The sequence below is a fragment of the Bombus bifarius genome, unplaced genomic scaffold, assembly GCF_011952205.1.
Source record: "Bombus bifarius isolate JDL3187 unplaced genomic scaffold, Bbif_JDL3187 scf7180000008162, whole genome shotgun sequence".
NCBI lineage: Eukaryota > Metazoa > Arthropoda > Insecta > Hymenoptera > Apidae > Bombus > Bombus bifarius.
The window spans coordinates 1,128,904-1,153,472 of NW_022884484.1; the positions used below are offsets into that span (position 1 = coordinate 1,128,904).

General features: G+C 36.2%; 1 protein-coding gene and 1 long non-coding RNA gene across 4 annotated transcripts in view; one reads left to right on the forward strand and one right to left on the reverse strand.

Moving 5' to 3' along the window:
* The window catches only part of LOC117208813 (UNC93-like protein), a 57,075-nt gene that overhangs the window by 27,359 nt on the left and 5,147 nt on the right, over positions 1-24,569 (reverse strand). For all 3 annotated transcript variants that reach the window (XM_033450209.1, XM_033450211.1, XM_033450210.1), the window contains exons 2-3: positions 13,895-14,625; positions 7,989-8,205 (exon numbers count right to left, since the gene is read on the reverse strand). In XM_033450209.1, coding sequence (XP_033306100.1) covers positions 7,989-8,205; positions 13,895-14,609 — 932 coding nt within the window. In that variant the 5' untranslated portion in view covers positions 14,610-14,625. The remainder of the gene's footprint in view (positions 1-7,988; positions 8,206-13,894; positions 14,626-24,569) is intronic.
* On the forward strand, positions 11,334-13,629 carry LOC117208818. The gene is made up of 2 exons (XR_004487774.1): positions 11,334-11,781; positions 12,479-13,629. It is a non-coding gene; the product is annotated as an uncharacterized LOC117208818 (long non-coding RNA).

Consider the following 24,569-nt stretch of genomic DNA (forward strand, 5'->3'; position numbering starts at 1 on the left):
TGTAAATCTCGGCTCGAGACGGTTTGCTGGTCACGAAGTCACGAATCCTGAGATCACCGATGCTCGAAATGACAAATCTCCGACAGGTCGGCCGGCTCGCTTATATGACTCGATCACTTGCCGGAAGCTATTCGGTCGCTGCGCTGGGCCGAGTCGTTGGCGCCACAATGTAAGTACACGAGAAATGACGGGAGTAACGGGATTTATATTTTGGTAACAAGTACAGTACCGTGCAAATGTCTTGTGGAATTTAGCATAATGATTTCATACTGGCAAGTGATCGCGTTATATCTTTGCAACGTGTTACGCATCGTATGAATCTTCGGATATTTGTTTCACGATGTTAATTGTTTGTCATTTTTCTTGACTCGTAAGTTGTATGAAGTTTCATTGATAAGTAGAATGGTAAGTTAGTTGTTACAAAGCACGTATAAAATGAACTGCCGAAAATAAGACAGGAAGAAATAAAAACAAATAGCTTAAGATAACGAAAATAGAGATGGCAGATAGTACGAAGTCAGGTAATCGAGTTATTTGATAAAAATGGAACCTTTGATGTCAAGAGAATGAAGGATTATACAAAGTATTCATTATTTTAGGGAAAATCTAATCGATGAAAAGTAAATTATAAATTAATCCCTATTTTTTTTTAATATACTCTTCATGGTAAATTGCTAAAAAACAAGCTTCTTAATAATTATTGTTTATCTTCGTAGCTCGTAGGGTCTTAAATTCACTATCTCACAAGGCGTGTTGTCACAATTTTAAAATGTATCACTGTACTTTTGTATAATAATATATACGTAATTCATACCATATGACAATAAGAGATAATATTATCGTATGTAATATTCTTGCGAATGCTAGTTATCGTATCATATTATATTATTCATTCTTTCGTGCAAGAATGTATGACGAAAACGAATATCTACATACATATGTATGGACATATATTTGAGTTTTTGTTGTATCAATATTGTCAATATTAGCTATAGATTAAGCAATGCTTGTTGACGAATATACCACATCGATGATTAAAGTATATTTGAACATTTAGAGGTGTCAGGTATTACATTAGATTCTCTGGATGTTTACGAACATATTCATAGCTCCAATCGATCGTGTTTTGATCGAAGAAGACAACATTTTCGTCATCTATTTTACGGTGAAATTTATTTACGTAATCAAAAATACCGTTCACTTTCTTTTTCTTTTTACGGCTCGTCTTATACGTTTTTTTTCCTCTTCGAAGAGATACGAATAAGGTATGGCAACCGAGTAAATAAATGTACAAGCGTGTCAAGGAACGTTGTATAATTACAACGTTGAGTAGAAATCGTCCTGAAGAAATTTCTTTACTTTCATGCTCTCGCGTTTCGCAGTGCCTTTTTATAACTGTATGTAATTCTTTTTTCTAAAAGCGTGTTTTTAATAAACGTATGCCACTTACATTTAAAGTCGAGAATGTTCCAGAGTAATTTATACAAGCGCAATTGTCTATCTTTTAAAATATCCAGTGTCTTTAAAACAATTCTACTTAAGTATTCCGCTTTGAAAAAGTGTACAAAAGAAGATACGGGGACAAGGAACGAGCATAACGAGTCTATATTTGTCGATTTTCCGATTTTTATATCGTTTGATGGTTAACTGAAAGTAATTCTAACATAACGTAAATCAATTCGACGTGCTATATGCAAAGACATATTATATTAGAGAACTACGTAATAAATCCAACAAGTGTCGTATAAAACCAATAGAATAAATAACATTGTGACAGTTAATCGATCATAAAATATTCAAAAATTGATAGATAGCAAGAACAGATATTTAATCAACTGAATCAAATAAAAAGCAATTTAGCTATTATGGGACCACTGTACGTACCGGAGATTATGAAAATGGCCTAAGTCAAGAATCAGAAAAAACAAGATTATCGCTTATTTTGCGTCACATCTACGTACATTACGATAATCAATACGAGAAATATCATCTTAGCAAAGAAGTAGAAATAGAACCGCCGGATTGAGTTTGTTGTTGCCGTCGTTAAGCAAAATTTCAGTGCATGCACGAATCGCAAAACTTTAAATATCACGCAACGAGAAATACGCGTATGACATGTATCACTTTCGCAATCACCGACACACGCAGACGTCGTTATAGTGAATTTTTAAACCATAAAGATAAAATAAATCATAGAGGTATAATTCATCGCGTTTCCTCCCTACTATCTTCCTCCCTACGATCATCGCGCGAAAAAACGTTCTGTTTTTAATTTTCCTTAGATTCGAATCGTTTACATTTCCAAGTTGTTTTAATTCGAGGCATTTTCTTGAATTTAGGTCTGCCAGTACACAATGCACGCACTATAGCGTGTATAGATGTACCCTTGCATGCAGAGACTTCAATGCTGGCAACAGCCAGAAATTTATCGGGTTTTAATAAGTACAAATTGCGGCGGGTGGTTGTGTAACCGCCGTGCTTCGATGCATCCTGCGTCGGATGTACGCTATTTTGTAATCATGAGCAGAGCAATGTTTATAGCGATTCTGAATGGGAGAAGGGGAGGGGATCTTGCACGGATCTCGCGCGATACACGCTTATTAAGGTGCGCGTTTCGTAATACTCCTGGAAAAAAACATTACTGTCTTTTTTCTCGCTCTTTTTTTTCTCTTCCGTTATGTGGGCGAGTTTTCAAGAAGCGTCCCGCAACCGGAAGCTTCTGGAAACTCGATTCGACCACGAGACTCGTAATCAACATTCGTGGCCATTGATAAACATGCATTGTCGCATCCGAACGAGGATTTCGTTTTCGATCGATTCCATCGAGCGGCATAAATTATCTTACGAAGGTAATTTTTGGTCGAGTCTACCGTACGAGGAAAACAATGTTACAGGGAAAAAGAATAATTCCCGATTGACTTGATCGAACGAATAACACGAGATGTTAATCAATTTTCGAATAATTCTATCGAATAGGAAAATTTTCTTACGAGAGAAATATAATTTTCGAGCAATCTTATCGAATAAAAAGACTCGTCCTGTAGAGAAAAAGATAATCCTGCGATCAATTTGATATAGGGAGAAAAATTATCCTGTAAAAAGTTGTACCGGAAAAACAATCTTAAAAGAAGGCACGACGATCGAATTAACAGATAAATCATCCCGTATAAAAGAATGGTCAATCGTTCGAACCGATGAAAAAAAAGTTATCCCACAAAGAGGAAAAGAAAAACTCGAAGCGAAATTACGTTAAGATATATATATATATATATATGTATAAGGTACATATTACGTATGTGTTTAAATTTGACAGATTAAAGACAAGGAAAGAGAAAAAAGTAAAATATGCGGAATTTTTTCCTGTATAATAAAATAAAACGTCGGCCGTTTTAACGAAGAGGCGTGTATCTCAAAACCATGAAGCACTTTTTCGTTGACACCTGCCTGTCGAAACGATATGTGTAATTTATTTGGCCGTAGGCAAACTTCCAGGGGAGTATCCGACCGCATCATCATGCTTCCATCATCTATTCGATCGAAACACCAAGCTCTCTTTTTTGTCTTTTCTTTCTTTTAATTTATTTCGGCGCCGAAGCTTTTTTTCTTTTGCTCTTTTCCCCATTCCACTATGTCGATAGTGTTCTCAGCCATATGGATCCGCGCGAATTCATTTCTTCGAAACGCCAATGCTCTTGACTTTCAGTCTTCTTCTCTTATACAGATACCACTGTTATTATTGCCCGCCACGGAAGAATGATTTCATATTTAATCAGGTACCCGCCTACGTTTCTTTTTCTACGTAACTGTCACTTTTTCTCTCCCCTCTTTTTTCTTCTTTTTATCCGAGCGAATCCGTGCAAGTGAAACGGTTTTGACATTGATTTCTAGCGTAGCAACTTCGTTAACCTACATCCTGGTTAGAAACCAATTCGTGACGTTTCGTTTTCTCAGCGACTTTCTTAAACAATGACACCCTGAGCGTTTACACGATTTTCTTCCAAATTATTGACGAGGCCGTGCAACGAACAAAGTTTACGTATTCCGACAATCATCGTAATAAATAAAAATATATAGCGCTCGATACTCCGCGCTTTTTATCTATCGAAATTTCCATAATATTTACATTACGTCAGATAAAGTGAATTATGTTACGGCTATTTGGTTTATCGCTGTTGTTAAACAAAAGGATCATTTACAAAATTCATTGGAAAATTGAAAATAGGTAATGCTGGCTAGGTAATTTTCATAAAATTGACAAATTCCAAACGATCGAAGCTTCGACGGATGTGGTGATGTTGAATAAAATCGGAAAGGTGGCAGTGGATGGATCAATAGGACGTCAACTATCTTGTTTTCCTTCTTTTTCTTCAGTCTGAAGGTTGCAATTTAAATGCAGATGCTACGATACGTGTGCAGGGAAAAAAAAAGTCTAAAAAATTTCAATTCACTGCACAGACCAACGGAAACAAAGACTTCGCTTCTTTTTTTGGTTTAGTTTGGAATTTATAATTATATCACAGGTGTTACGAAGTATTAGTCACGATGCAGAAAATAAAATTAGCAGTCGAAATACAGTGATTTATACGAGTTTGTTAAAACCACGAGGTTTCTGCACTCGTCCATTCAGTTAGTAGTACGTTTCATAATCTCATTCAAGGCTCGACATAAGTTAATAATTACAACTCGATGTCGTTATTGATTGACGTCGTTGTTCACGTATCACGTGGAGAAACATGTTCTTTGAAAGAAATATAAAAATACATGCGGTGGCTGAGGCAAAACACATACTGTAGACAACTTTTACCAAATATTGTACGTGTTATATAACACATTTTCAAATGTTATTAGTACTACAATGATACTCGACTATCATGATTGTACATACGTAGAAGTTTTCTACGCTAAGCGTCCAAATAATTTCATGAGTCAGTACATGTATTTTTGTTTTACAGTTTCCTCGAGGCATTTGCAAGGGAAGAAAGAGAAAAATGCGAAACAAACATAAAATAAAATTAATTGTAGTCGATTGTTGTATCTATAGGCACTGAACGCTACCTCAGCACTCAAACATCGATTTAAATTATACGAGTAAATATTAAATGTTAATTAAGGGAAAATAAATTTCGTCTTGTGTCCACAACGTGGAACAACTTGCTGAACGTTTTAGATAAAGATATCTTTCTCTAGGATAAATCGCGATAAAAAACTGTTTTCGGATAATTTAATCGTTTAATGTTCTACGTACGTCATTGATCGTGCATGATCGACTTTATCGTTCCAGTTGTTCCCTGTCTATTTACGTTTCGTATTATGCTTATCCGAAAGACAAGCAGCCATGAGTCGTGGCAATGACTCATGGACGGTGACAATTTTTTTGTTAAATAACAAGAGTTCAATAACATTTGCTGTGTGTAAATTACACGAAGCTTGTCTATTCTTTCAGTCGAATATTGAATGGTCTCTTGAATTAGAGCCACTTAAAGTTGATGTACTAAATGGGACAAAAAGAAGAGGATAAATAAAAATTTGTCGAGTATAGTGAAATTAAAATTCTTTTCAACGTCGAAGCTACGTACCATTTTCACCCTGTGTATCTCATTGTCACTTTAAACTTCTAATCGCTTGATAAACGAAGATGTCAGAAACTGAGCTCTTATCTTATAATTTGCGAACGCGATACGCGTGCAAGGTGTCTGTATAATCCTGGTAAACGTAAAGTGCCGTTGAATTCCAACTGACTATGCCTTCGAGCACAAGAATATAAGTGTGTGTGTGTGTGTGTGTGTGTGTATGCACGTGCATCGTACATTATTAGATTAATTTGACGTCCTAATTTCTGATAAATCCTCGAATGCATACTTCAATTCGAATTTGTACTCTTATCGGTACATTTTACGTAAACTACTGTGAATTCTAAGAATAAGCGAAAACGTAATCTAAATTTTTTAAAGACTTATAACGTTTATTTATGAAACTAGTGCAAGCATCGTTAAAGGCTTGTCTCGTCCGATAATAATTTTTCTCCGGCGATACCTCAATAATTCTTCGAGAACTTGAAACTACGTTTTTACGAAATAAAAATAGAGATCACCATAGTGTTAGCTATTTCATCAATTTTTTAAACCATTCTTTTTTCATTATTCTTTTTTCACATTGAAAGAGTACAAAATCGTACAGTATCGTTCGAAACTGAATTGAGGATACGAGCAACGACATCGAACAACGGAAACGGAAAAATACAGAGTTTCACCGGTTATTTCGTTAATCATCCATCTTAGAGGCGAGTCGATATTTGTTTAACTTGAAGTAATACTCAAGGTGTGCTAGCCTTGCAGAAGCTTCAAGTGTTTTCTCAACAATAAACGTAAGCCTAGCTCGTGTTAAATGATAAAGAGGATTTCATGAAGCCTGATTCACGGATATCAAATATTGACGTTAAGACAAAACCGATCCGGCAGCCAGTTTTCTCAAATGCGATTATGTCTTGACGTTGTTCACTGTTCAAGTTCGCCATGGATATACACATACCTAATGAAATCTTTTAAACGGAGGGTATTATCAGTATCGCGACGTATAATTTGCTTTGAGTCCCACACGTGATTTTAAGAAGCTGTTATATGCGTCTAAACTCATATATGGTAGTTCGAAGACGACACAGCTTATAGCCCTGGAGGATTACGAGCCTTATCGAACTTCTAATTTAAATGCAAAATATATATTCCTACATCCTTAAAGAGTTGAGGATCGATTATAAATGCATAGAAAGTAATTCTTTCTGATGCCACACGTGTAAAAATCGTTGAACGCTTTGCATAATAAAAGTCTTATAATTATAACAAGTTCTAAGGCAAGAAGATCTAGCAAGGGATGGATACGTTGTTAGTTGATGTAATAACTAGAAAATAATTCTTCGATGTTCTTAGAAATCATAAAACATACGGTAAATAGTAATTTATCGACTATCGAAGCAAAAGGAATGAAACATACACGTGTTAAACTCGAACCGAGTCGTGTGGTTACTAATTACAAATAATTAGTACATGATTTTTCAAACTCGTGCCTGTATTTATATTTCGTCATACTGAATCGTTGATTCACACTAACCAATAAATCGCCAATCGTAACGACCGTGAAAAAAGTGTACAATGGCTCGCAAAAGTATACTTGAATACTCCGTCATAGAAAAATTTCATTGTAGCCTGTATTGTACGCGTTACGTGAAACATTTTCAAATTTTATCGACACCGTAATAAGACAAGACTGTTAAGATTATATTGGTGAAATTTGAAACCAATCTGGAAACGTGTAGAGAAATTACAAAATATTTACTGCAAGCATATATATTAATAAAAAGATTAACGTACAACATGAGAACTGTTTTAAACATTTAATTTATCGATGGTCCACTGAATATTGAAACTGAATAATATAACTGACTGTTTAAATACTTTTGTGATCTCTGCGAAATATACACTTGTACTGAATACGTACGTTCTTCTGATTCGTTGCAAAATTTACCAATACAACGACGATAGTCAAACTCTTTATAATATTAATGAAGTTTGAAAATGTTTCGTACATAATACAAACAATGTATTCATAGACTATTTCAATAAATGCGAATACTTTCGCGAGCTACTGTACATACCGCATAATGAGCGAGGCTACCTATTGCACTTGAGTCATTCAGCTTTGAATTATCAATGATAAATAACGCGAATGCAATTTTTCAACATTATCATTATTACCCTAAAGAATTTCTTATTTCATATTTGCTTCTTGTGTATGGAACAGAATGTTCGAATAGAGATGATAAATTTATTATTACGACTTATTATGAGTGACAGCCGATATTTTTTTTATATATCCCATATTAATTTCCAGTCGAAGCAAAGGTAAAAAATTAAAGGTCGACACATAGAGAATGGAAAGTTGCGTTATGATGCCTTTTGGATCAATGGCGCGTGTACGACCACGTGGATACTCACCTCGACAGAGGATCGACGAACAGGGCGACGATGATCACGGCGATGATTACACAAGTTAGATAAATCGCAGAAATTTCGTAGATCTCAGATTCTGGAGGACGATCCAGAGTCTCGTGGGCTCCGTTCCCGAGGACGCAGAAGTCTGCTCCACAGAACTTGATTTTGTTCCAATTCGTGGTACGGTTCCCGCCACCGCCGAACTCTTCTCCGGTGAGTACTTGAAATTCAAACAAATAGAGAAGTTTTGATTAGAGAAAGAGATATAGATACAATAATGTCGCTGAAAATAATAATAAAGTTTGATTGGGGAGCAACGATTTGAGCAGATCTGGAGAACAAATGATGGAATAAATGAATATCTATGTATACAATATGTATATATCACAAGGAAAGATATAATTATATTTTATGTTCTTTATTTGTCCAACTATTTTCTTCTTTTGCGTCTTTTTCTAGAAACTTGAATAGTTTTATAATTATTTCGTTATTCATGCTTGGAAGTATTCGTACTTTTCTTAAACTGTTCTCGAGAATTCCGTATACTATCGAGGATTATATTTCAAGTTTCTTATTCACGTACATAACTATTTCTCTCCTTTGTTTATTTATCTGTAATTTTGTCATCTTGTAAAAATCTAACGCACACAGTTGGTCGACTAAATATTTGACAAATATTAAATGCCAGGTACGTCACATAGAATTCCTTGAGAAACATAAGCAAAGGAATGGGACCTTAAGCAAAATGTATCTTATCTCTTCAAACATAAATCTCCCAACAACTTATCAAGATCCTGTTCAACTTTGCAAGACAATCGAATGATATGTATGCAACTATTTATGCATCTGATTACAATCTATTAACGACCCGTGTCATATACATATATTCTCCAAGGCAGATAAAAAAATTGAACAAGATACGAGTGCTGTGATAAGAACAAAAAGGTTAAAGAATAATCGAAAAGTTTCAACGAAGTCATTCAACAAACATAGAAACAAATTGTACGAGTTCTACCATGTCGAAGTTAATGGCAGAAAAAGCCCAGCATTTTCTTCGCTAGTTTGTATCACGATCAACCTCGCTCATCGAACATGCAAATATCGTGTTAAGCGGCGATTATACGACATTAGAGCGAAACGTATCCACATATTCTGGAATTTACATTGGCCAATCCATGTACGCGGTCATCGGACGGCGAACGACAGGAACTTTCACCGGAGCGTCGTTGATAATATCATAGTATGTTTACAATGTCTCCCACCTTCGTTTCCGATTGTCCGCAAGTCCTACTTATCAACTTGTAATATATTCAACTGTGACGTGTGTGCAGGCCCGTGTATGTATACGTTGTTGGAATGCGATTTTCTTGGCGAACAAAGTTCACAAATTTAAAGAGCGCTGCCATTTAAATGTTACACTAATTTTCTCGGTTACTTGAGCGACGAATACAGAGATCGAGAGTATTTGTACGTATTTATGGAGATTTGTAGACGTGTGCCAGGTGTGTAATGTTCGAGTTGTTGAGCCAGAGCCAAGTAGATTTGAAAAAATGTATGGGTACTATTGGGATGAAATACTAAATGGCAAGAAGATTCAAACAATCCTTTCCTAAATATATACACTAGTATCCATCGAGGAGAATAGAAAATACTTAATCAACGTAGTAATCAAAATGTAACTTCACCTCTTGATTTGTGACTCAGAGGAGTTAAATCGTAACAATAAAAAATGAAAAATGGAAAATGTATATAACGTATTTATGGTGAAAAAATGAATAAATGAAACAAATGGATTAATATTTATAATTATAGATACATATATAATATAGTATATCGATTCGTGAATTGTGGAATAATTATTGTATCTAAATCAAAGGCAGATATATCAAACGTATTTTAGCATAAAGAAGAAAGCGAAATCTCTATGGTATCTTCTTATATTAGTGATAGCCCCTAATTACGGTATAATATTATATTTTCTCTTGCGTTTCTATAATTAACCTATTTCCAGATCATCTCTTCTACATTTGCATTCGACCTAATGCCCTTTACTCCAAAAGAGATACATTTTGGATTCCACGTTGACATACCTCACATCTTCCAGTAGAAACATTCAACGACTAAAGTGTAGTTTGTACGGGGAAATACATTAAGACATTAGGGAAATGTAGCGTCGTTGAAGTGTTTCGATTAATTTTCCGGAGAACCTGAGAAATGAACCTATGAACAACGTAACGATGAGAGGCTGTAAATATGTACTTGTATACATCTTCATCAAAGGCATTCCGTTAATGCACGACGATCAGAATACAAGTAATAGTTTCTGATTGAACGTAAACCATCAGAACACATAAATTAAACGTAATTAAGGAACGTGTGTTTATAAAGAATTATGTACTCGCAATGGAATGAGTCACTGTCTTGCTTTTTGTCCGGTTACACATTGTTTCACGGATATGTTCATCGCGTTTCGATTATCGTGCACGTGTCTATCATGCTTCGAAGTACAGGTTTCACTCTACTCTAGTGTTTATATACTATGTTGCAGAACATACCTGCTAGCAAAATCAAGCAATCGAGAGTTCCTATGTTCCTATCGCGAAATACCACGATCCACGGAGTACATTTTCAACAGCGCATACTCTCCAAACAGTCTCAAAGATATCGGAAGAAACTGGATGAAAACAGGTTTCAGCAACGAGGCGCGCCTATAGTTCGTTCGAAATCAATCGTCCACTCAAGGCCGTCAACACGTAATCCCCTCCTCATTCCATTCAATTACAATAGAACTCCATTTATCTGAATACCACTTAGTAGAAAGAGATGTTATTTAGTGTTCGTTCAACGTATTCGCTGCTACTGACGTATACGTCGTGTCGATTCAATTATCATTCAACCCGTCAAGGGCCAACGTTGCATTAACATTTAATTTCCAATTTTTTGCATCAATTAATTTACGCTGTCCAATTGCTTCTTAACATTGTGGCTATGAAGGTTAACAGATAGCAACGGTTAAGAATTAAATGATCTCTTGAAAACTGAATACTCTGATCTATATATAAATTTCTATTAATCGAACGGAAAATAAAAGGACAGCGTATAGAAATATCGATTAGAAATAGATGACACGTGATGCTAGATAAATGACGTTCTATTGTGTCTTATACATTAAACAGGAAAAAAAGATCGTTACAACTTTGTCAATAATAATACATATGTACATGCGAAACCTTGAAAAGGTCGAGCGATCTTATGTAAATAAAAAATAAATATCAAAAGAAGAGAAAGGAAAAAATGGAGCGGGAAAAGAGAAGAAAGGTCAAGCGAACCACCGTTTGTTTACCTGAAACGTATCTGCCGTGAAGGCAAGAGCGGGTCGCGCGTGCAGAGCTAAGCGGAGTAAACGGAAGTGCCGTTGCCCGCCGGAGAGGAAGAGCCGATCGCTCGATCGAACGGTTCGAATCATAGAAAACAGTTAAATCGCGCGCTACCGCCGCCCAAGTATCAGGGAATGCGTACGAGGTGGTACGGAAACCGACTATCACGGGTTTATACCGGATAAATCTTGTTTCTTCCCGCGTGCAAAGCGTTCTCCATCGCTGTTCCTCGAACGTTCCTATCTTTCTCGGCGAGTCTCTCGATGTTGTCAGTCAGAACCGCTCGAAACCCGAGTGTGTCCATGGAGAACGTTAGCAGTTAGCAGCAAGCGCGAGAGTTGTCGTGTCGTCGATCTCGCGCCAACCTATCGACCAGCCAGCCAGTAAACTAACCGACCAGCCAGGCAACTAGTCAGCCAGTAAGGGAAAGGACCGAATATTTGGCCCGACAAGTCTGACTACGCACGCGTTATTGCTGCTACACACACCATGCGTGTTTTGTATACTGTACATTCCTATCGTACATTCCTGTTTCATAAGTATTAGAACGCTTACGAAGAGTTGCAGTGGCTCACGAAAGTATTTGAATACTTGTCATGGAAAACTTGTACGTGCGTCTTATATATCGCGTGTGTTATACGAAATATTTGGAAATTTCATTAACTCTGTAACTAGACACGAGTGTCTAGATTATATTTGTCAAATTTTTTTTAGTAGAATATACACAACGATTACTACGAACGTACAGTTCGTAAGAACATGAATGAAAGAAATAGTGACGAAGAGAGTAACGAACGAATCCTTGGCATTCCCTTTCACGGTCACAAGTTTAAAATATGGGATTTAGTAATGGAAACTGACTGAAAACAATTGCAAATAAAAAGCCGCGTTCATGTAACATTGATCGTCATTGGGTTCGCTTTCGCTAATTTCACGAATTTTCTCAATAACCTAGTATTTATGAATAGGAGTGTATGTACGTGTGTCGCAATCGTGCGTTGTTTACGAAGCAAGCGTGATCTCACGAGTGTTTCGCACTTGATGAGGCCATCTGTTCAGACATAGTAGATAATAATTAGGTATCAGCAGCGACAGGTAAATTTCGTATGTTGGCAGATACGGGAAGATAGAGAAAGAAGAGTCGAATGATTACCAAATTTATGAGGGACAAAATAATATTGACACCGATTTCGCGTGGCCTTGACGATCTTCTCTAAGAATCGTTCATTCGAAACGACTTCGACGAGTTCGAAGGTCCTCGAATCAGATGGGCATCAACAATTTGCATTTTAAATGCTTCTCAGAAAGGAACTTTTGGGCATGTATCAGAGAAGATTAATTTATACCGTGAATGAGTAGAAGTAGAACGAAGGTATCTGTAATTCGAGATATTCGTTTTCTGGTTTTCTTTTTTTTATCTTGGATAGGTCATTCGGTAAACGTTCGAGGGAATTTTGAGCCGGATGAAGTTCGTGCATATTCGATGAGGAAGACTCTGTTTAACCTAACGGTACCGTTAATTAGAGCTGATTTATAGTATTGATGGGTAGCTCGTGGTATGTTTTCTACTGGATTTCCTTATGTTACTGCTTCGGTGAATGTATATGCTTTAACGCAGTCTAACAATTTTGCTATGAGTTACTACTCAAAGATAATTCAGGTTTTAAAACACCTATTGACTACGTAATTCCGTTCTATTCGACTTATCGTCCTCATTTTGCACCATTAGCTTTGCATCAAATTTCTCTAATATGCTAATCGACGTGCGAGCCGGGCTTTCAAAGTAATTTTTATAGATTTATCTATGGCAGATATTCGTTATATCGATCGTTAATAAGAATATGATATTAACGATTATAATAAAGATCGTTCGATGTTGATCGTTAATAAGGATAGGAAATTTCATTTCAATAAGCTGCCTTTTATACGACTTTGTTTTAGATAAATTCTTAAATAACAATTATTATTTTATTGAGATTCGATCACTGACTATCGTTATTGAGTATGTTAATGTTGATTATAGTAATGATAAACGACATTGAGAACGATAGACTTCGCTACATTAACCTCTCACCATGAGTTCAGTCAATGTTATCCAGAAGAAAAAACTGAAATCCTTCAAACATCCTCCTTTCCTTCCTTTTTTTACATACATGTACTTCTACGTAATATAAGACAAATAAAAAAGATTTCTACATCTTCCATATAAGCTTGACGCAAGTCAAACAAAAAAAAATTCCTACAACAAATTTAACGCGGGTCAAATAGCCGAAAATTCGAATTTCTACGCAATACTCTTCTAAATACGAGTCGAATAGAAAATTTCCAAGCTTCCAAAATTTTCCCTGAGCTTTGAATTAAACAACATTATATTTAAACAAAAAAAAAAAAAGAAAAAAGCAAAACTTAACAACGAAGGAATAAAAAATTGCTTGAGCTCTAAGGTTTCAGAATAAAACAGCACAATACATATTTAACCAAAGAGAAATGAAAACAAGAAAAAAAGTAAAAATAAATAAGGCCACCACTTACCAAGCGACGACACGAGGTTTCCCCAGAGTTCAGCAGTCTGCCAGGCAAGGAAGAAGAACCCGAAAAACCTGACGACGATGGCGTCAACCGGCTGATCGGTGAGTTTCGCGTAGACGCCACCGACCTGCGTGAGATAGGTGGCTTTGGCAGCCCACATAGGTGCGGCACCCAAACCAAGGAGCACGCCAGCCGGTACCAAGGTATAAAATTTTGGATAGAACTGGGAGCCGATGTACGGTGCGTAGCACAGCATCGATACGCATAACGTCCATTTCACGGTGAGCCTTTTGATAACGAAGGTTGGCACGAAGATGCATGATAATACCAAAGCCGCGTAAATCGCTGATAGGGACACGGTGCCTAAACCATCACTGGCATTGATAGACGATTGTAGATTCGCTGTGCCTTGAAACGCGGTGAACTGCACCATAAATGCTACGGATACGGTGCTAATGTTCTTTAAGATCCGCCATTTCTCGCCGCGGGAGAGCTTGAACTTTCTGGACTGGGTATCGTCGTCCGTGGACGATAATTGCGGTGGTTTCTGCGGCTCAGGAGGTATACCATCGGTACCATCGTCCTTGTAACCCTCGTTCCTGTAACCGACACCACTCACGGTCACCGTGTACACGGTTTCATCGCCACCGCCACCTCCGCCGTCTCCACCGCCACCACCACCAACACTTCTGGTACCGTCGTGTTGTGAGGCTACCATTCTACGTGTTTGCTACCTGTAACATTATTGATTAATCGATCGTTAATATATTTCGTCTGGGATAGATTCTAATTTGATAAAAAGAGATTTTTATATCGGAGAAAGAAGAGGAAAAATGTTGATTGTATAAGATTGGTGAGGGAACAACTGTTGGACGAAGATGAATTTATGTGTAATTTATTATTAAATATACTTAATTATTTAACGTTTGTATTAGTTGTATCAGACTGTGTTCTTTTAATCCGTTATACTAACATACTTTGGTATATCCGATTTGACAGAGATAGATTCTTACATTTGAGAGACAAGATGAAGATGATTACATAACAGACTGATGAGTAAGCAGTTTTTTAGACGAAGATGAATTTACATGTATACGATTTATAGTATTGATGTTTACATGTAATATTGACATTTGTATCGGTTGATTGTACAATATGATAGTTTGGTGAGTATTATTGATACATCGGATTTACTCTATTATATTTTTACTATTTTGCATATATTTAGTGTACTCTGTATATTCATACATTTCCAAAAATTGAATGTGCGTGTGGATTTATCAAAAAACAAAAACTACTTCAAAGTTCGATATCACTGTGAAATAATACTGTGTTCGATTCTTCAAATGTTTACCATTCCCTGCCTAACATTTTCAAAGAAACAGACCCTCCTTGAAAAAAAGAAAAGATTCCTTTCCGTTTCAACACGACCATAAGATACTCCTTCGGGACAACCGTAGGAATAAAATCCAAAATGCCAAGATTTATCGAGAGAAATATTTCAACCAATGTTATATATCTAAGAAAAGCATCTGAAGAAGACAAGATATTGGAGGCGCAGAACGAACGCCTCGTATATTACGAGCTGATAGTTATGGACGGTGGCGCGCGTGCAACATCGCGTATTTCTGTAAAAGCGATTTATAACGGGCCGTTCATTGGTATGAAGGGGCGTGCGAAGACCTCGTCACGGATCGTGCAGTTTAAAGGGAATCCTTTCCTTTTTCCTCCTCTTTTCCCTTCGTTCTCTCCCTCCCTCTCTCTCTCTCTCCTCTCTCTTATCCTTTTTTCCATTTGGAAAGGCCTTATTGAAGCCGTTCGCGAATCACGTTCCAGTTGCGCTTGTAAATTCGTTTGTCGTCGATGTAATCGATGGGAATGCGTGACCGGCCGCACAATGCTGTGACACGTGTCGCACGGCGTGCATCGCAATTAACCGGCGCTCGCAATACCTTCACCTCGTTCGCTAACTCTTTCTGCGCCCTGTCTGCCCCCCACTTACGCCAAATCTTCGTTTCATTCGCAGCGTTTCTCAAACTTGCTTACTTTCTTCCGCGCCAGAAAACGTTCCACGACCCCGCTTGTTTACGACCAAGTGATACCGGTGGAAACCTCCAGAAGCTTAAAGAGCAATTTCACTCGCGGTTGGAGCGGAATATTCGATGATCGTGCGTGACCATTACAAATAATGGCACACAGCTCTGACGACTTTTTAAGCGCGATATCGTTGGCTATATGATGTACATGCTTTAAACAGTTGCCGCAATGAATTTGAATTAGGCAAGCAGGAATAGAGAGGATCGAGAGTGAGATTGATTAAGCCAAGATTCTTTGGGTCATTCTCGAATTTTTCTTAGCATATTACTCGGATTGGTATGGCCATCTATGACCCAATGGATTATCCAACTAATTACAAATATTCATTCCAATTAAAAATCAAGCAAGATAAAAAGCTAATTTTAATGTTAAAAGATGAATATCATTGAGAGATTTTCTGAGAAGGATTGTGTCATATTATGTATATAGAAACATTATGTAAATATAATAAATTGCTTGGGAATGTCTTTATGCAGACGGTTAGAGAATTGGAACCCAAATGTAGTTTTGTTTCGCTTGTCAAATATTATAATTAAGCTGTGGATCTTCGTGCAAATTTATATTTTCGTAGAAAACATATCTCCTGTTATTTTATATTAATGAAGCGTACTTCTATTTCCAGATACTTTCAAGATTTACTCTCTTTAATCAAGGTTATCCTACATTAATGTATCTTGTTTTAAATCACTTGAATCGTAAATTATACCTAAAGCTTCAAAAAAAACTACTTCAATAAATCGTATACACTCGTCTTCGCCTGATATATTCATGCAAAGGCGATGTTAATAATATGCAAAAGCTGAAAAATTTTAAAGCAATAGAATCGCGATAATCCACGCGCGGGAACATATAGAAGAATAAATAAACCTTGGTTTCATTGTGATCGTTCATCAAGATCAACGCAACGTTCGCAGAAGGCTATCGTACGTATTAATAAACGACGGAAAACCTGTCAACTATAGCAAAAACCTTTCCCGCCATTTCGAAAGGTCGCGTTTCCTTGTATCAGACGAGTAAAACGCGGATAAAACGCGAGGCTCGCGTTCCTTTCCAATCGGGAACGTTCTTTTCTTTTTCTTCCTCCTTTTTTTCATTCTTCAGCGAAAGACAAAGCCACGGAAAAGCAAGACGAAAAGACATAACTAATCTTTCTGTTGCATAACAAGAATACCGCCGTACCAAGCGAGCGCGCGATACGAGAATTCTTCGTTTCGTCCTTCGAGAAAACATGTTCCAAAGAGAAAACATATGAGAATTGTTTTTTGCTGAGACGCGCGGTTATCGTGCGACAGATACATTAGAAGATGGGAATATTTTATGAATTAAAGTTGCAATAATTATCATGTAAGGTTCTATATTATCATCAGTAAATATGATTTAGATTAATTGAAAATATAAATTTTTTAATTTTATATATTTATTTTATTTTATTCGAGTATTTATTTTATTCGATTGACGGCTGCCTCTGATCAACTTGACAAATTTCAATAAAGCATGGATCATTCCTGTAAATCTTTTTACTATGGTTATATAACGTAATTAAATCAATGAAAATGATGCAAAGCGGAGAAATCGAAAAATTGAAATACCTTTGTACCTTGTTCTATTAAATCAAATTTTAATAAGATTAATTTACTTTTATTAGAATATTATCGTTATTTGCATATTTACGTTTAACGCGCTATATATGCATTTGTAATTAATACCAAAGATTTTTAATAGATTTTATTAATTTCGATAATAAAACGTTTAAGACAATTTCACTGTAAAAAAATTCTATAAACGCAGCAAACACGATTAAAAATCAATGTGAATTCCCAAAGAGAAACTACAATTCCTTCCGAAAGCAAGGAGGCGCCACGTGGCGTTTACACATCACGTCAAAGAATATACTTATACTCGTAAAAAAATCGGTAATTCGGTATGCGTAATTAAGCGTCGTGGTACGTGTGGTAAATACACATAACTGAATTCCCACTTTTATATCGGTAGCACAGAAACACGGTTTGTATGACCCTGACTTACTTGAACACGATTCGGCCACTAAAGTGTAGTACCACGAAAGCAGAATACCCACCCTAACCAGTTTCCAACGACCTTCAACTCTGCTTTAACCGCGAATCTTGTACCAATCTTGTTGTACCATTTCTTCTTCTTGCAAACAAATGGACGCGGCACTAAGAATAGAACTTATTGACACTTACGATCGTATTTCCCTATGCAACCTATAAATTTCGTATATTAACGACGAACGTACACGAACATACGTTATTGACCATGAGCATTAGGACTCTTACTGATATTTAATACAAATGATGATTACGCCAGAAACGTACGATAATTTTGTTGATTTTCTGGCTCTTATCAATACTTGTCATCTTCTTGTGCAATGGGCAAATAACAAACTTCAATCATTTGTTTAAAACCCGATGATATGTATTAGAATTTGGAATGTGATTCCCCGATGTATCTGCTGGTTTCAAATATTATTGCATGAATTAATCATGATCTATAAGTTTAGGCAAACTTTTTTTCGTCTGATCTGTACAAGGAGGCTACGTAGATAGTGTGTGCTTCCTGGAACGTGTTGTCGCAAACCTCGTTAAAAAATTGTATAATTTATTACATAACTTACTACATTTTTGTAGATGATAATAGTATTTCATTATCATAATAATAGAATATTAATATCTTCGAAGCATAATATGGAAATTAAATTATATCCTGTCAAACATAAGCAAACATGTGGATACTTTCGAGCGAATAAACCGAATAAACTAGAGTCTCTTAGGATTGTTCCCATAAGTGTAAAGGATACATATACGAATACTTACTGTCGATTATGTACGGTACTTTCTTCTTCGAAGATAACACAAGAATTACATACAAAGAGGAATACGTAGAAGGATCCTAGACCGTGGGATTTTAGAACGTCGCTTTCGATCATCGATCATACAGAAGTGAGAGGAAGAAAAAAGAAGAAGAAAAAAAAGAAAGAGTTATTTAAAGACGATTTCTATAAAACGTCGAATTAATCGGCATCCTTTTCGATGAATCCGGCTGATTGGGAAAGCAGAAGTTGTCCCGCTGCTAATCCAAGTTCTACACTGGGTTTTAATACCTCGACGGACGAGCTTCCTTTTTATTCCGTTGTATAAAAAGTTGCGTCTAAACGCATTCCCAGAAGTCGCAGTAAAATAAGCTAATTTCCCGTATCTTGATTTTTTTATAATTAACCGGCTGGAAAACCAGCTGATGCTAATGATGATCGTAAAACGAATCTTCTGCAGACTTGGATTGCATTACGCATGTATAGGACGTAACAAAGTGTTATCAACTTCCAGCATATAAAGATAGCTTAAGAGAGAGAGAGGCGTGCGTAGACTTTGAAATTAATTGGAGTGCGAACTTGTACCACGACGAGGTCAAGGTTCGATAAATTGCTTGGCCGGCATTCAAAATTTCCCCGCGTTTTCTTTTCTCGGCAGACATATCTCGTTTCTTAAACCTGCTCCTTCTTCTTCTTCTTCTTCTTCTTCTCGGCTGTTTATCTTTTCATCGCGTTGTTAAAAACTGGACATTTTATTGCTCTTACATCATTTCAGACATCGTCGCACGTGTTAAAAATAGTTAAAATGTCTAATTTCTACGATGTAAAGTCGGTTGATCGTGTTCCTGATATTTCAACCTTATTCGTCAAGAAAGATACACTACCAGGAGAATTGTGAAATAAAAGCTACTAAGCTACTATTTGTAACTTGTCAATTCACTAATATTATTACTTAACCAATTACTGTGCAAGAGAGCCTTGATTTCCACTATGAAGTACGATGCAGAAGATATAAAAGTGGAAGAATGACAGAGAAGCTGATAAAAAGTTGAAAAGAACACGGCCGTGGATGGATAAAAAAGAAAAACCTATGAAGTATAATGTAATTAAATTAATCAGAGGGATAAAGCAAATCAGTTGCGAAAGACCGTGTGTTACAAAACATGTCAACTGTATCTGTTAAAGACGTACAGTTATCCTGATACTTTGTACCTAATCTTACTCGTTACCTTATTCAAAGTGTGTAATCTTTCTCGACAAATGTTCTTGTCATGACTTTTTGCGTGTCTCATAGGAAATAAGGAAAGAAAAAAAACCCGGCACTTGAGTTCTCTAGCACAAAGCTCACCTTGATTTTTAAACGGTCAAATTTCTTTTTCTTTTTTATTTTCGCAACCCTGTTCACGCTATTTCTCAATGATGGCTCACAGATCGTTCGAACGATTTTAATAGTCATCAATCAATGAACACTTGCTGTCATTTACTATCGTATAAATGATGCGAGTTTAACTCGACTATAGTCCCTGATTTTTTATGGCTCAATCTTGTTCTCTTTTCAGCAAACAAAAAGACGACCGATGCTTTAAAAGAGATATCGCTAATAGATTGGAACGAAAAACTTCCGAAATTGTTGAACAAGAACCTTTTTGAAAGAAAATCTTAATTACAGATTAAAAATGAATCGAAGAACGTAGGGAGATTAACAAGACGAATGTGTTAATATCTAAATGGAATGATTTTCTTGCGAGGAAAATACTGTTTTCGAAAATTCCCGCTTTTGTTTTGCAACAGTACGTGATCACCCGTATGCGCCATTGTAAATACGGATAAAGTTGACCCGAATGATGCAAGAACCCCGGCTGTGCGTTGTTATTGTTGCGTTTAAACAATATAATTCACGTTCGAAACCTTTCCTCGGATAAGAATGCGCGAATGGCTGACGATAAAGTCAACCTGTGGTCGTGAAAAGTCACTGGAAAAACGCATATTGTTTTATCTTGTTTGGTGTTGTAAAACTAAAAATATCGCAGATTCTTACAATCATCGTTTGTGGGTATTAGAGTAGTGAGAAATGAAACGTTGGATTTAATAATTTTAAAATCGTTCTTCAATTTACAATCCTCAGACCTAGTTGAATTCATATTCAGGAAAAAAAAAAAAAAGAAAAAAAGGAACTAAATAAAAGATCATGATCTTTTACAAATTTACGAAGAATCTTACCAATACTTGTATTTCATTGCACACATGCATAAATACGCCTAAAGAATTTTGAGAATCCAATTTCTTATTTCGTCATGCATACACCTTATAAACGCAGGTGTACGATTCGTGCAAAGTTAATCTAAATACGTAGTCTTATCTAATTAAGACGATATATACGAAAGTCAGTAATCTCGATCATTAATTGAATACGTATTTTACCACCTTTTAAATAAATATAAACGAATTCTCGGGTTGCCGTAGACGCGAAAAATTTGGAGAAGCGAACCCTTACACGTTGAAAAATGTTTATCTGAATAGCATCCTGCGTGTACCGCATTCCTGAAGGAGTATGCAAATTCGTTTCTCACTGAACGCAGTTTTTATCGACGCATTCGAATAAATGAACACGCATACGATATCAACAAGATTATGTGCGCGAGACACTCGCGACAATATTCACGTATAGTCGCGCGTATTTCGAGCGTGCCTTAAATTTGCCAAATCGAAAAACGGGTTCATTTACAACTTAAAAAAAGGCTATAACTTTGTCGCGCAACTTAAAAACCGCAGGATATCTCGCACCTTCGGTACAAACAGTTATAATTCGCTATATTTTTAGGATCGATGATACTAATTGAAAGACGTTTGCATAAATTTTTGTACTTTACGATAAAAAAAAAGCCTGAAGCTCGTATGATATTCGCGATAAGATTTTCATATTGAGAAACAGATTCGTGCAATTGAACTAAAGTTATAAATCTTCCAAGTCAGAAATTTATAATCGACGATATTTGCGGGAAAATATGTAAATTGAAAGGTAGTTTGGCTAATGATCGAAAAATTGCCTATTACTCACGATAACTGTATTCATCGTCAATTCAAATGATTATTATTAGAGTACGGACTTTTAAGCACATACCTTTATGCGTAAATTTGAAGGTACAGAAATGCGCATAACCCGCGTCACACATCCTCCAGTGCTATATAAAGTATCAAAAGTGAAGTACCCCTTTTAATACTTATCACGTAAAACGATTTTCTACCCGGGTTGTGTTTCTCTTAATTATCTTCATAAAAATATGAATCTGCATAAATACCCGCAGTCTATTTGCAAATTGAAGACACACGCCATACGTAAGGTGAAATAAACCCCTATCGAGATTTCAAATGCTTAATAAAAAAAAAAAAAAAAAGAAAATATTCGCAGTCTAATTCTCACGTTTGAAAATAAATATTTCTGTGTGATTCCGCCTACATTGAGTGACTCGAGCAAAACATCCGATGATTACAGCGAAAATAAAAGAAGGAATAGGAAATGATGGTGAAAAAGTAGTGCGAATTACCGGATCTCCATATCATAAACCTGTCACGTACCCGCGATATTTGTAAAGAAAAAAGTCCACGTATGTATTTCATATGCGCTGGATCGCCCAGTTGAAAAACAGGTTCGATCGCGGCTGAAAAGTGTGCGATCGTCGTGTCGCGAAAAGGCTACGCGAGTCGTCGTGTTTTCGACTCAGGAATCTGTCACTCGCAGCGTTCGCGGCACACCTTGCGGGACACCCTGTACGTATATACGACGGATTAGAAAGTCCTCGTGGAACGATCGACTCGTAAATGCTTCAATCGTTTCACAACGAAATGCTTCGAGGCGTAAGCGTACCGTCTACTATGCAGCCTTTACGCTACACACCAGTGTCCAGACTTGCTATTACGATCTCCCGTGTATTACGATAATGCAACGAACGATCGTCTTTCAATCGAAAGTCATGTTGCCAGACTCGTTGAAATTTCGACGGAAACGCATATATACAAATACACCTGCCTGATCTATCGATATCTATTTAAATGTTATGGAAACTACGAGAACTCTCCATTCATACTACGATCCCTGCTTTCTTCTTCTCTTCTTTTCGTCTTTTCTTTCCTTTTCTTTTCTTTTTTTGGTTTCTTAAAAGAATTGATTATGTTTAACGATTAAGTTTCAGTATGGTTAAGTATATCGTACGTATAAATAAACCTACGACTTATCAGTATCTACGTGAATGTTCTAGAAGCTTCAAGAACTCTCCATTCATAAATTTATGCCAACTTTCGTTCATTTTCTGTTCCATTCTGCTTCTTTTCCTTATTGATTAAGGTCAAGTGTAGTAGAATCTCGATTATCACGCGTACATAGAACACACGAGTATTAGAAAATTTAATGTTGATAAATATTGATTTAATATAAAGGCTATGAATGAGATCAACTAGTTTACAATTAATTACGAATTTCTTTACTTTTTAATTTGTTGATCAAATCCCTCGGTGATGTTAGAAAAATTCAATCATTTTAGTGATTATACAAAATAATTTCAGGCCAGTCTCGTTCAAATTCTAATTAATTCATACGCTCCTAAATGATTGTGTCAATTATAAATATTTTCTTAAAAGATATAAGCCCCTGTTTAATATTAATATTTATGGAATCTTCCAAAGTAAATTATCCTCTATCATACGAAGAACAAGTTATTTGCTTTATCTAAAAAATACAATTGCCCGAACACGTGTGATAACAAAAGTCCTTAAAGAATTGAAAAGGAAACTCGTGAAATCAGAGAATCGAAAGAAACGATATTAATTAAAAGTTTGATGTCTTAAATTGGTTTTGACTAAACTCAGCGTTTACAATGCAATTTTTTACCTGACTCGTAAATCCATTTAAACGAGCCACGGTGCGTTTTACTTTTACTGACTGCACGCTACTGCGAATGCTTTTACAAAGGTCTTCGTTCGAACAATGAGACACGAGGTTAAAATACTGACGTAAATACCGATTAACCAAAGTTGGTTAGACTTTGTACGGCCGCGGGAAGGAAAATGAAGGCAGTGATCGATTAAAAAAATGTACAATGACATAAGGAAATGTATTCAATGCCAGATAGTTTAATTAATGAACTACGGATTTTTATGCATCTATATCCTGTTTAAAGATATAAAAAATGCAGAGAATATTCATGTGCAAAATTATACAAAAAATGCAAAGTATAGTAATCTTCACGATATTTAATAAGGAAAACAATTTTCTAACCGAGTGCCATTTTTTTAATTACATTCATAATGCTTAGCTATTAATTTTCTGTAGTCTTGTGTACCTTAGCCATTTCAATTCCTTCGATAGGTAGTTTCTTCGATATCACTTGTTGTCATTATAAACTTAATTATTACGAACTGAGAGTGTACATGCCGAAAATGGTACACAGCTGAAAGTTTCGTAGAGCACAAGAACATATTTGTCAAACGTCTATGACGAATGACATTACATGAGTAATCTGAATAAATACGAATCATATCAGTCAAAAATATCACGCGTTCTATTCAGAAGCACTTTGCGTGAACGCTTTAAGTATCATGCGTTACCATTGTTGGTGGTTCAAAGCTGCCTTGTTTTTTCAACTGGGACCAAGCAAATAAGTTCCACGTGGAGTCCTTTGTATCTCAATGTCAGTATATCTCACTTTTGTATCCCAATGTTTATGGTTTCTAATAATATCTCAAACGTACGTAAAT